Genomic DNA, 14,042 nt, shown 5'->3' with positions numbered 1-14,042 from the left:
AAATGTAGCCTATAAGGTAGAATGCATTACTAGAAACAGTGAGTAGCTTAACTCTGTTCACACAATGACGATAGAAGCGATACTGATATTATGATATATGCATGTTGGTGAATATGATAAATGTACGATACAGAGCAATATACTGACATTATGTTGATGTCACCAAACTAGTGCACATGTGGCGAAGTTTGACATTAGTTTAATGGCACTGTTCAATTACCAAAGCAGGCTAGCAGGACAATCACAACAACAGTAACTAATGGAGGATTCCATATACTAATCCAAATGATGACTAAAATAATGAGGTCGTCTGGATTAAACCAACACAAAAATCAACTGTGTATTTTATTCATTTATTTATAAGGAGTGGTCATAGTTTGAAGGCTTTGTGTATATTTGTGTGTTTTCTCTCTCTTAGTTCACTGCTTTGTGTCGATGTCAGCTGAAAAGGTCAGCCGCCGTGTTCTGTAATGAGGTGGGAAAAATAATCACAGGCTGCTCTTTCTCATTCGCCCACCCAGCACGGCAAATTAGTGAATAAGGGCCTTACTTCCTGTAACAGGCTTGGTTCTGATGTCGGGAGAGAAGGCACAGTGGCTGCTGTAACTTCCTAAATTGTGTCTCTGTTATTCCACCTATTCCCCAGTCTCATCTAAAGGTTCACCCACAAGCTGTGTGTCAGACAGCAAAATGAGCCACCCACAAACCCCTCCCCTCGCCCCATCTGGCTACCCAAACAACAGCCAATTCAGGGATGGCACAGAGGGTGCGCCAACTACACACTGAGTCATTATTTGGAAAAATCCTATTAGCAGATAGGTCTGCATACAGGTCCACCTGCAGCAATGTAACAACACAAATGAGGACATAACCCATATTTTAACAAAGCATTTTGTCGCCCTAGTGCAGAAATCAGCCTCATTGTGTCTCGCTTCAAGACACTCGGCGTAATTTATGAAAAAACGACTGTAAAAATTAACCACCTTGTTGGTATTTCTTCTTTTCTTTCGAATAAAACAAGTGATAAACACAGAAAATTACATTGTGAATAAGAAAAAATATATATATTTGCATGTACTGTGGGAATTTGTGCATTTGTGTCCATTTATGTGGCTCTACATTTGGTCAGTACTGCGAAAACAGTGCTTTTAATGATTTGTGCATGCATGAACACCAGTTCACAGTATATCTAAAGCTTATGACTACTCTGTTGTTACTATTTCTTGAATCAACATATTTGTGTATGTGTGTGTGTGTGCGCGCGTGCACAGGAGTTTGCATAGGAGAGCATAATTTGTTATATTAGCTAAGTTAAACATATGAGGAAGATTCCCCAGGTCCCACCTGATATACAGAGGCTGAGCTGTGTTTCACTTAACTGGCTGTGCACACATCAGCTGTAATGAGGGAGCCAGTGTAATGGAGAATAATCTAATCATCACTCCTGAGAGAACTGGACACACAAACACCGATCCATACAACACTCACGCACGCACACATGCACAGGCACGCCCATGAACACAGATTTTTGAAATGCGCAAATGGACATTCAAAGATTTCGTGAATACACACACACACACACACACACACACACACACACACACACACACATGCATCAGAGAGAGCTGGACCGCTCTCCCAGTTGTTGAATAATGCATTAAGAGGCTTGTTGCCACAAGGAAATGATAAGCCTTACTTCTCATGGTATAGAGGAGGTTTAATTATCCAGTCTCTGTGTAATCACATGGAAACAGCTTCCCACTCGTCTTTTATTAAGCCTTTTATAGCTTTTATAGCTGAGGGGGCACTCTTGTATGAATTATTGAACAATCTTGCAGTGCATATGTACATCTTACAGGCTCACAGTAGCCAACTTTCTTAAAGGCAGTAGGGAGACTAAACAAATGACCTCCACTAGGCTATCTGCTCTCTTTCATGTGAGGAAGAGGAGCCAGGAAGGAGGCTGTTGTGTCATAGGCTGTTTTAGGTCAAACGCAGGCGGAATGCCTTAAAATAGATTATTTTCCTCTTTGTTTTGCATCTCTGGTGCTGCACAGATGGGATTCCATTTTGCACAAGAGCGATGTGTGGAAGTAAATGATGCTTTGGTTGCTATGCTTGCATTATGCTGCTGAGACATTGAGCCACCAAGCAGGCATTCCTCCCCAACCAATATTCAGTGTTTATACCAGTGAGCTCTGTTAAATCTGTTGCTGAGCTTTGGGGAAAAACAAACATCTGCAGGATAAATGAGATTTTTAGACATATAGGACAGACAGTATTATCTGTGCATTTCTGAGGGTCTATTTTCTGTGCAGTATGTGCTCCCTTGTACAAGCACCGTTACATCACAAGTAGTGAGGTAACAGTTCTCGTACCACTCCTCTGTTACATAACCCGCTTCCCTCTGGTGCTTTCTACCACAGGCTCAGGTGAGACCAGCCAACATCATGTACAAGATAAAACAATTACACTTCCTGTTACCACGGAGATTCGACAGCTAGAGATGCAGCACTGACGCTGGTGCACCACCATTGTCTCTCGCCTCTCTGATGATAACAGATTATCTGCCTGATCTGGCTTTTTTCCCCACCCAAGTCAGGACAGCTTCATCACACCGCTCTTTCTCTCATATACTGAGAGAGACTGCTTTGAAAATACTTTTATGAGCTACCAGTTAATTCACACAGCAAAGCTCCCCTCAAGGGAAATAATGTTTTCTCAACTGAGCTACCCAGAAAAAAGTTCAAACTACTTCATGAAAATATTTCACTGTGATGTAATTTAACAGAAAGTGAACCGTACTACTAATTAAAACTTATGTTCAAACATAAAACAACTTATGTTGTACTTGAGATAAGGAGCCAGAGATGGTCACTATAATGCCTGGAAAAAACTCTTTGTTATATCTTAGTGTGCAGAAATGAAATCCATGTGACTGGAGCTTTTAATAGTTCATCTATCACCCAATGATTAGACAGCCTGCACCTCGCTTCATATATATCATATACCTTCATCATATCATGTGTTGGACAGAAAAATCTTTTGATTGCCTTGATGGGCTCTGAAACTTGATTACAAGTAACAATAAAGAACAAAATACAAAAAGCTAAAAATACTAGAAGCTAAAGCTAAAAAAAAGGCCTTTCTTTCAGTCATAGCCCAAAATACATTCTACCAGCAAATTATGCCTTAGAATGACAAAAAATAATCCACTAAGAACAGTAGCCGAATGTGGAATTGGCTGAATTGACCCCAAGCTACTGCAAAATGCGATTAGAGTGGAGACTCTTAAAATAGATTGTGGTAAAAATAAGGCATGTTTTCTTTTCCGAAGCGGCTGTGATTGCCCAGTGGCTGGAATTTATTCCTTTTGAAAAATCCAAAATCAGTGACAGATTATGGGCAAAGCGCTTCACAGCGGTGGAACCGTGTGTGTTTTGGCCCTCAGAAGCGTTCTTTCTCTTTCCATGCTCGTTCTGGCCCAACCTGCCCAATTCTGAGTCGTCCCTTGTTGCCTCTCAATGACTTATTTTGGAAGCGAAAACACATCTGAAAGTTATTCGAATGCAGTGAAGAACGCTCCTCCACGCTCCCGTGGTCCATTTGAGCGGACGTCTTTATACCTGGATGCCCTCCGTGCCGGGCTGCTGCAGCAGTTTGACGGTGCGCGTGTGTGCTGTCTTCTGGCCGCGGCCGTCGTGCCAGGTCAGGTTGCTGCCTCCGGCCCGACGCGGCAGCTGGTAGCTCAGCTCCTCAGCAGACACCGTGTGCTCCAGGGAGGCACGGCAAAAACTGAAGCTGGACGCCGCTGAGAGGAGGGAGAAAGAAAGAAGGAGAGGAACAGAAAGAGATGAGCAGAACGAACAATGATGAGCTCTTTGTTTAAGGGGTTTGTATACACACTGTCTATGAACTGAGCAACAGGAACACCAATTAAAAAAAAAAAAACAAACACAAAAACCCCTCCGTAATAAATAATTGATAATCCTCTAAGAGCTTAACAGGCTGCGCTCACTCCAGATTACACGCTTTGTGTACTGACTCTCATACAGCTACAAACAGATGGCTGTTTTGGTGATGGTGGTGGGCAGCAGCGCTACTCCACTCCGATCTCCAATTATGCTGAGTGCATATTCACAGAAGCAGCGCATGGTTTTTTGGAATTGTGTCTCTCTTGCTAGATTAGTCCTAGATTATTTAAATCCTACATCATGAATATTTGATTCTTCTTCTTCCCTCTCTATCCTCCCCTCCTCTCCTCTCAGGACTGAGTGTTAGCTATGAGACAGCGAAAACAGGACAAGGCATCAATGCAGGGTCAGAGCGCGGATCTGCGAGAGCCACGGGGCATCTTCTGCAGTTCACGTCACGTTAAAGAGGCCACTGTGCTGGTCATCCGTGCTTTGTTATGAAGGAGACAAATGCAGCCATTGTGCCCCTTACCTGGGCACTAATTTATCTGAGAATGATAAAAGAGGATCTGACTGCACAGAAAGGAGGAGGGATGTAAGAAAACATCATTACTCATGAGACATTATTGTGGCCAACAGAATTAAATTCAACGTCCAACGAAAAACTGAACCTGGAATAAATAAGTTACGGTTGCACTCAGAGGGTCTTTTCTCTGAGCCTTTATCATAAACCATTAACATAATTTGAATATGCCAGAATTGGTTTAAAGATATGCTCGGGTAGAAATCATTGCTTATACTAACAAGCTGCAAGGTCACAGTGCACATAGAAGGTTCTCCAATTTGGATTTCTCCCTCACATCCCCTGTTTCATGTGTGCATGTACTCCCAGTCATTGAGGTGGAGACAGAATTCTTGATGAAAGAGCTAAAAGTAGAACAGGGCATAATAAATGTTGCATTCATTACTTTTAAATATGAAAAAAGTCTCTTTACAATAGAACAATGGTGGAGTATTCTTTGAGAAAAGCCTCATTTAATCTCCAACAAATTAGTTCTTAATTTCTTTTCCATCCCTCCTCCTTGGCGACCAAAATTTACAAAAAGAAAAAAAAAAAGGTTGTTAAGTAAAACCATGCCTTCCTTCCACCAGGCAAGGATTCACATCTCCATCAGAACAGGGCTGCCCGCTTGAGGATCTTCAACTGATGATGAGCTTTTCTTGAGTTGAGGACGTCTAACACCAGGATAAGACTACATTATTTTCTGTGACGATGGTCACCGTGTCAGATCTAACGATCACAGTGCCATAAACTCCGCCGTGTCTTGGTCGGGTGACTGGCAAGACTACTATGACCCCGACCAATCACAGCACATCTTATTTCACGATCACGCACCAGTGATGGCAGTTGGGCACGCTTCGACGCGACTCCAGAAATGGTCGGTCTTGTGTTTGATTTGGCGCGTAACCCTAATCCCTAACAGGTAATGGAAACACAAATCAATGCTGCATGGTTTGACTCAACATGGTCAGAAGCGGCAATGGAGAAGCACAGCAGACCACTGACACCGGCTTGTGTGAAAAACACCTGGTTGCTTTTGAGAGGAGTGGGTGGGGGAAAAAAAACACTTTTTCTCAACCCAGGCGTCTGTTCAAGTGAGCAGTGCTGAATACAGAGTTCACAAAGCCATGATGGAGGAATGAAAAAGAGGGTGGAGATGAAACAAAGGCCTGTCAGGAATCAGTGATGTGTAACCTTTTCTCCCATCGTATACCGCCTTCTTTCTCTGCACTCCCGCTCTCCCCATTTCTATATGTTGCTACTCCTGCATCTTCTTACGCAGCGGGATCTTTCTTGTTTCCCTTAAGCTCTTCCTCCCTCGCTCTCTCTCTCTGTCTCTTTCTGGTTGTCAGGTCTTCGGGGTCGTCGGGACAAACCAAGCCCAGCCCTGATGTAATTACTGCCAGTCATACTGAGGGGGAGGAGACAGGAGGAAGGAACGTGGGAGCTAAGCGCCTTGCAACCCTAAAGACCTGCCAATCTCACAGAGAGACACAAGAGAAAGCGCAAACGCGAGAGCGAGGCAGACAAGAAAGAGAGCGAGAGTGGTGCTGTAAATTAGCTCTAGATCCGTGCAAACTGACAATAAACTGATCAAACTGTAGCGAGGTAAAAGAGCTGCGGGAGGGGGCAGGGAGACACGTTAATAGACCACGAAACAGCTTAATTTCACAAGCTGTTAAAGACAGAGCTTTCCTATGATTAGACAGAGACCACCCTCCTCTCTATAGACATTTATGTGAGGATGAAGAAAGGCAGCATCATGACTTCCAAGTTCTTTGCCACCTTGCCGCCTCCAGCAGCCATAAAACGAAGACAAAGTGCTCGTTTCACAAGCTTCAATGGACTCGGTCGGCTTAACCTCCTGGCACCGGATACATCCGAGAATTTAGAATCAGTTAACGGCGATTAAAAATCCATACCTTCCAACTGATGTCTCTTTTGAAATGACATTGGAAAGAATGCATCTGCTGGTTGCTTTTAGAGTCATAAAGCTTTGAGAAAATGCAATACATTCTAAATGAGACCGAATGGGAGGATTTAGCCGCGTTAAAGCTCAGCGTCTTTAAACGCACCTTTGTGTTCTGAAATGATTACCATCCTGAGCGCTCAGTGGGAGGGGTTATCTGTCACCTTTCCATGTCTGTCTCCACATGCATTTGATCAGCCTGCACAACAGCCAAATCTCCTCCATCTTATTTGTCTCTAACTGGCGCTGTATTATCTCTCGCCGTCCTTGCCGGCGACTTTTATCACCTCCAGTCAAGGGAGGGGAGAGGAGGCGAGGGATGATGTAGGGTGGATGGAGGGAGGCAGGGTGAAAAGCGAAAAGCGAGAGTCTTCTGAGTTACAGTCAGTGAACAAAGAAGAAATAAGAAGATATGATGTAACGCAATTTTAACAGCTCGGGAGTCTAACTTCAGGCTCATATAGTGAGGAAAAATGAAGGTGGAGGGAAAGAGCGAGAACTGTTGGTGGTAGAGGTGGCAAAATCAAGGGCAAAGTGTCAGACAGGTGTTTGTGTGTGTGTCAGTGTGTGTGTGCGGAGGGTAGGTAGGTCAATACGACTCAGCCCAGTGAAGTGTAACCTCATATCACCTCCTCTTGACTGAGCAGCATATCTGCTGCGCTGAGTGGCTGCTAAATCTCAGAGGTATTCCCTTTTGAAAAGGTAATTAAGATGTTAGGTACGGCACCCTGGAAGGTCGTTCCAAGCCAAATCCCCCAGTAGATTAACATGGCATCACTGGACATTACTCATTTGACTCTAAAAGCGAGCATCTAAATTACTCCCTGTGGACTATTTTGCTGTGTAGGCTTTTTGTGGAAGTTTGATTTTTGCATAACCTTGGCGTCAACTTCAGGGCGCCCGCGTATGTGTTTGCCTCTCACATGAAGGATGAGGCAAGTGGTCTGGCTAATCCACTTTATTTCAGACGCCACAGAGAGGGTGCCACGGTGCATTTCAGCAGCATGATATTGGCATCAACTCCCTCCCTGCCGAGCACCTCTTATTCAACTCAAAGATAAAATTTCTATTTACGGTCCAAGTTTTATATGAAAGAGGAGAGCGAGAGAGAGAGAGAGAGAGAAAATCACACTCATCCTCGTTCCTCTGTAATCTGCAAAGGGGTGAAACTTCATCATGCAGTGATTTCATGCCTGTGTAACACATTAAACCTGAAGTCCTAAATATAGCATCAAACAGACAAATGCTGCCAACTCCCACTATGTCAAGTCCATCTACCAATGATCCAGATTTGTTGGTGCTATAGTTTGGGTGTAAAGCGAGGGGCTATTTACAACTCTTCCACTTCATCAGACCCGGTCTTAACCCCAGGAATGAGCCATGAAATTACTCCATTTTGAAAGAGCAGGGGGGAAAAAGAAGAATTCAGGTTGAAGCTTTAAAAATAAATATAAAACCTAGAACCCCAAGGGCTTTTCCCATGATGCATTGCAGTCTATTACCCGCTCTGACATGAGACACTGTCGCAGAGGCTGGGGCTGAGGTTTACCTCTCACAAACTATCAGCGTCACGGGAACACGCAGATAGGGGAATGGGAGTAAACAATAGACATCCACAATGCAGACTGATTGAAGATAACAACACACCAACTCTCATCAGGACACAAACGAGGGAACTGCCAACTAAATCTGTGCGTATGATTGTGTGTGTTAGCCTTCGCCGGCACGCTCATGCATACGTGAATGTGACTCACGATGCAGGCATGAGGACTCGCGTATCCACACATCTGTATAATCCCTGTCCGCTTTCGTCTATGCCAGTGGATCAGAACAAAGCCGCAGAGGGTCTGTATATGCAGCCATGTGGATGGAGGCTGAATTCTGGATTTAAAAAGCAGGGCAATTATGGCTCACAATGCAAAGTGTGGCCCAGAACCCAGGTTTCCGGTCTGACTCTGCTAGCAAAACTGCAGAGGTCCATCTGCACCCTGCGAGCACAGAGCACACAGCAAAGGCTATATGAGAAATACCGGTTCGACCTTGGCTTCCTGTCTTCAGGCAGTGGTGGGAAGAAAAAAAAAGACTGGAAGATCTAACATTGAGGACAGGATGACTTTTGTTCTCTAACTCTCCACTCTGGCCCCTGCCGTGCTTCCACAGAGATAGACAGAACTATTGATTATCCATCACTGTGTCAGAGAACATACAATTACAGATCACTTTAGCTAAGACACACACACAGGCAGACGCACAAACACAGTGCACCTAACTCCTCCACCCGAGGCCGCTGGCTGTCATGTCCACTCCTACTCAAAGGAAGCTCGCTACATGTTTCACACAAGAGGAGGAAGAGGAAGAGTGACACAGACGACGAGATCGGATACGAGGGTCTGGCGTGGAACGAAGCCGGGTTAAATGTAGGAACAGGAAGGCGGAAAAATGGGCAAGATGACAAGTCGCAGGGGAGAGAATAGACGGAAAATTAAGCTTCAGAGCAGAGCATTAATATTAATTGCATCAGGAAATGAAGGAGGAGAAAGAAATGATGAGTAGATGAGATCATGTGATTGTCTGTTGTTTTCTCCCCTTCGCAGCCAAGCCCTCATAAGATGACAGAGAGGACAGATTAGATCTCAGGGACAATCGATAATTCAGTGAATGTCAGGAGGAAGGGAGGCGAAGGAGGGTGGAGAAGGAGGAGAGGGGACGAGGTTGAGTAATAGGATGCGAGGTGTGATCGCTGAGCGCCTTAACATGTGCACTAGTATCCCGGTTATCTAGCGTTTGTAGTGTGATAGTTGAAATGAAACTTGAAAATCTGACTTAGTATACTTAGCATAAATTGTATTGCCCCTTTCACTTGCCATCACGGATGACGAAACTAAATCTAGTAAAGTGGTAAAAGTAAAACAGAGTTCAGGCAGCCTTGAAACAAACTGTGTTCAGTTGAGGTACCTCAGCAGGTATCGAAGAATAGAAAGAAAAATAAAAAGAGCAGCACCAAACACCAGACAGCCGAGGTTAGCACCTAGCTTGTGAAGATTAGCATTTAGCAGCTAAAGAGCCAGATATTTCCCGCATGAGTTGGTGGATACCAAAAACAGACGTAAAAGAAGAGTAAATATCGGCAACTGATTGCCAACAAGTTCACCATGTCAACTTAAAAGGTCAATGGGTTCACAGTTTGTTTCTGCTGCCCCCAAGTGGCCAAAAAAGTATGTCTCTCCTATGTATATATTGTAATATAGACAATATGACCCTGTGCTCCCTCCACATACAGAAGAGCAACACAAGCTCCAGTTGGCTGCACTTGCATCATGAATCTATAGTATAATAGACAAAGTGGATCCAGTAAACAAACAAAAAAGTGTCAGTTGTTTTCTAAAGAAGGCTTAAGTACCAGAGATCTTCAAGGGCACATACTATCTGTGTACATTTGCATGATCCTGTTTATGAGGTATTGAATTATTATTTGACAAGTCAAATAAGCCTAAGTGGTGAGGAAATCAAGCTGATGAATGTGTTATCATTCACAGCTCATGACAACCTTTGACAAATGCATCCATATTAAGCTGTTAGGACCTCCCGAATAGATTGAGGCCTCAGATGGGACCGAGCACAAAATCGGAAAATTACATTAAAAGGTCAACATAACTTTATGCACGTTAAAGCATTAGTTTTAAATTCCACTGGCACTGGTATCCACAAGCAAGCATTAGACAGGTTAGGCTAAGTTGCATCCGGTTCGATTGGTTGAATTACCATGAAAGGTCAAATGCAAGAAGTTAAAACTCAACATCTGTCCAAACTTTTACTCTTTGACTTGCAGATTCACAATTGAAGATGTCATGTGTCAGCGCAGTAAAAGTGAGAGAATGTCGGCATTATGCTCTCGCGTGTACTTTGAATTACAGTCATTTCAGCTGTCACATAAAAATAACACATTATTCTTCTGCTTTCAAATCTCAGTACATGCTGCGATCTAAAATGTCTTCACAGTTGGTCTGTCATGAAGACCGTCCTCCTCTGTATTCTCCTGGAAAGGCTCCAAAATGATGCGGGAAGTGAAATGAACAGAAACACACAACTTCTCGGCTCAGACAAAATTGGCTTTTTAAATATTTAGTGTTTGTTTACAGCTGTTCCCCCGAGTGGCAAAATGATCTGTCTGAGTGGATTAACGGATGTTTGGGTACAAAATATTAAAGCTCTGAAATACTACTTTCCATCCTCCATCTTAGCACCACTGCCCTGATAAAGGCGCGCACTGAATTAACAGCAAGAAACAAGTAATTCGGCAGGTTACCACAAAAACAACGTGTGCCTGCATTTCAATATCAAAATCTAATCTTTTGATTCCAAGTGCAATTTAAGGTGATCATTTGAAACCAAGCCAAGCCAGGTGGTCAGAAGTGATTCAATCAATTTAACATTATTGTTTTTTTTTTCTAAAAACTGGAATTAAGGAAGTAGTTCACACAAGCAGAGCATGACATGCTAGTGCTCACAACAGAAGTACCTTCAGTGATGGCCTGCAAGGCCGTCCGGCAGGGATCCACCACGCTCTGCCTGCTGATCATGGAGGAATCAGCTCCTTATACTCTCACATTATAACTCTTCGCCTGCGAGCACATTGCCGCCGTCTGCAGAGGGTAAACTTGCCGGAGTGGAGGGAGTGGAGTCTGTGCTCAACTTGGCGCACTACATTAATGAGAATGGACTACAGTTCATTGTGATTGTCACATGTGGTCTGTGAATCGATGTGGCGCACTCACGCTGTGGCCTGGTGAGAGGATGGGATGTGAAGGGGTTTCAGCACTCAATACTTTATTGAGTGTCCTTAAACCATGACGATCACACAAGCGCCCTACTTTGCTTGCGCATGTGTATCATTGCTCGTAGACCTCTGTGACATATTAGAGAAGAAATGTCTGAGCAATGTAGCGTGTCAAAAATAACAACCAGTCGATAGCACAGGATGTACATGCACACACACACACGCACTTGCGCAAACAAACACAAAGGTTACCGAGCACCGAGGGGTTTGCAAACAATAAAGTGAATAAATGACCGTTGTGAGAGTTAGCTGGTAATCTGCTCTACGCCATCCTTGCATCCACACAAAGAGACCAGGATGAGGGGATAAAAGAAAATAAAGAGCGATGAAAAAGAGGTGGAAATAGGCTTATAGAAAGGGCGGAGAGCTGGTGGGAAAAAAAGATAAAAGTTAATGCTCCACAGAAGCTGAGAGGTAAACAGAGAGAGAGAGAGAGAGAAAAGAGCACAGGGGACAGAGAAGGGAAATGTGCCAATGAATTGGAAGCTGAGATAGACAGGGATGGAATGAAAATTGCAAACAGGGGGAAGTTTGTAGATTCGTATGCAGCACGAATGATTAGAAACAGCAACTCGGTGGCGGCGCTGGTGGAGGTATTGCTGGTGCTGGTGGTACTTCTGTCAGCCAAATGAAATATTTCTCAGCGCTTTGAACTTTTTAAAGTTTGTTGTGCTCCCGTGTGATGTGATCCAGGAGGCTGCCTCTAATCTTTCCCGGAGGGGAGGGAAGGAAGAGAAAGGAAGAAGAAAGGTGGGTAGAAGATGGAAAGGTTGTGGCAGGGGGGGCCACACAAAAAGGCTTAGGCAATACCGTTGAGACAGGTGAGGGGAGCATTTCAACACCGACATAAAATCACTCTGCTTCATTTAATCTACGCCTTATTTCAACAAGCAACAGAAGATGTAAACCTGAAACTTTGCCAGCACTCTGCTTCCTTCTTAAGAGTGCACTTTGAAAGAGATGCAACAAAAACGAGATTTTCTCAGCAGCAGCAGCAGCAGCAGGTGTCTTCAGTGGGAGAGTGAATGGTATGTGTGCACAATACAGTCAGACATGTTTGGTGCAGGCCCTTCAGGAGCTTCTGGTTTTCAGTCTAACAGCGAGACAAATTAGCTCTCACCTGGGGGCACTCGCCCATTCTCCCTGTGTCTGTATCCACTCCCTGCAGCCCTCCCTGTCTCTGTGGGTCTCTGCAGCATGCTGTGCTGATTGGGGGTCTGTCTCTCCCAGCTTAATTGCCATGTTATCAGCTCCACTCCTGCACTGCCACTTCGCTCGGGCCTTTCAGTCAGATGGACATGCCAATTACCCCTCCTCTGCACACACATTTGTTCTTGCTCACTCACATGGTTTCCTAAGGCTGTGCTGTCAGGTAACATAGCAGACAGCAGCTGGTACAAAGCGGCCAGTTTGGGATGAAACAGAGACGCAATCAAAGCTCTTTGTAGCCCTTATGCACACATGCAGACAAAAACACACATGAATACACATAAAGTCCCACCAGGAGCTTCTTGTCCGGGCCGAAAGATCCCGAGGGAAGCTTTCTAGTCCTCTCTCCCTCTTAATCCTTTACTTTAAACACTCTCACACTGTCTTCATCTAGCCTCTTATTCTTACCTCGCCTTCTCTACTTATTTCCTCACAGTTTCCTTACCTTTGCTTTCCCTTAAAGGCACAGTTCAACATTTTTTAGAAATACCCGTATTCATTTTCTTTCTTTGCAGAGAGTTATCAGAAAATTGACACCACGCTTATGTCTGTGCACTAAATGTGAATTTTTAGTCGAGCTGGCGGGTGATAAGCTTAATTTATGATAATGTGCTAATTAGTGAGCTTTAGAGGTGCTTGTACTGTAAATTTGTAGGATTTTTTTTTAATCTTTGGACAGGGCCAGGCTATCTCTTTCCCTCAGTTTCTAGTCTGAATGCAAAGCTAAGCTAACATCCCCTGGCTCTAGCTTTATATTTTTCAGTCAGACACGAGAGTGGTTTGAACTCTCTGCAAGAAAGCGAACAAGCGCAGTTCCAGAAAAAGTGTAGTCCAGGTATGGGATTAGTAAAATACCTGCCGATTAAAACTGTACTACATTAACAACTGTGATATTCAATAAAATGTTTACGTTATGTATAAAGCCAAAATGGCAAATAATTGCTGGTTCCTGCTTCTCAAATGTGAGGTTTTGTTGCTTTTTTGAGGTGGTGCATCTTTGTAATTTGCCCGTACAGTAGTTAAAAAAAAAAAAACACTTTGTCATAGGTATTTTTCATTATTTCACATTTGATAGACTAAAGGCTTAATTGACTAATTGGAAAAAGGATGAATCAATAATGGAAACAATTCATTATTCAATCCAAAACTCATAAATCACATTCATATTGTATTCTATATATCGAGCCAGCATCAAAATGTTCAAAACACTTATTAGTGTGATTGAAACATCCACAGCTACAATTGTAAATCTCTTGGAAAACACTCGCTACAGTAATAGTCAATGTAATTAGGTGATTTAGAAACTGCTTCCTTTGCCCATTTGCTGTGGCGAATACATCACAGCGGCCATCAATGTCAGGTTTTCAAACACTATTAGCTCCCTATTGATAACTCTCCGAATGTTGACTTCTAATGACGCCAGATGTTCCATAGACAACACAGTGAAGTAGAGGCTGCTCCGGGCTCCTCCTGCAGTCCCATTGATTAATCAACCTCAGCCCGTGTGCGTCCGTGTCAACCTGTGCGTGCGCTCACTTATTAGCGCTGACG

General features: G+C 43.7%; 1 protein-coding gene across 1 annotated transcript in view; it reads right to left on the bottom strand.

Annotated features, from left to right (window-relative positions):
* The window catches only part of samd10b (sterile alpha motif domain containing 10b), a 44,541-nt gene that overhangs the window by 21,623 nt on the left and 8,876 nt on the right, over nucleotides 1-14,042 (bottom strand). The window contains exon 2 of the mRNA XM_041946601.1: nucleotides 3,627-3,811. Coding sequence (XP_041802535.1) covers nucleotides 3,627-3,811 — 185 coding nt within the window. The remainder of the gene's footprint in view (nucleotides 1-3,626; nucleotides 3,812-14,042) is intronic.

The sequence above is a fragment of the Chelmon rostratus genome, chromosome 10 (assembly GCF_017976325.1).
Source record: "Chelmon rostratus isolate fCheRos1 chromosome 10, fCheRos1.pri, whole genome shotgun sequence".
NCBI classification, from domain to species: domain Eukaryota; kingdom Metazoa; phylum Chordata; class Actinopteri; order Chaetodontiformes; family Chaetodontidae; genus Chelmon; species Chelmon rostratus.
The sequence above is the reverse complement of the archived record's forward strand: the minus strand, read 5'-3'. Positions and strand labels throughout refer to the sequence as shown.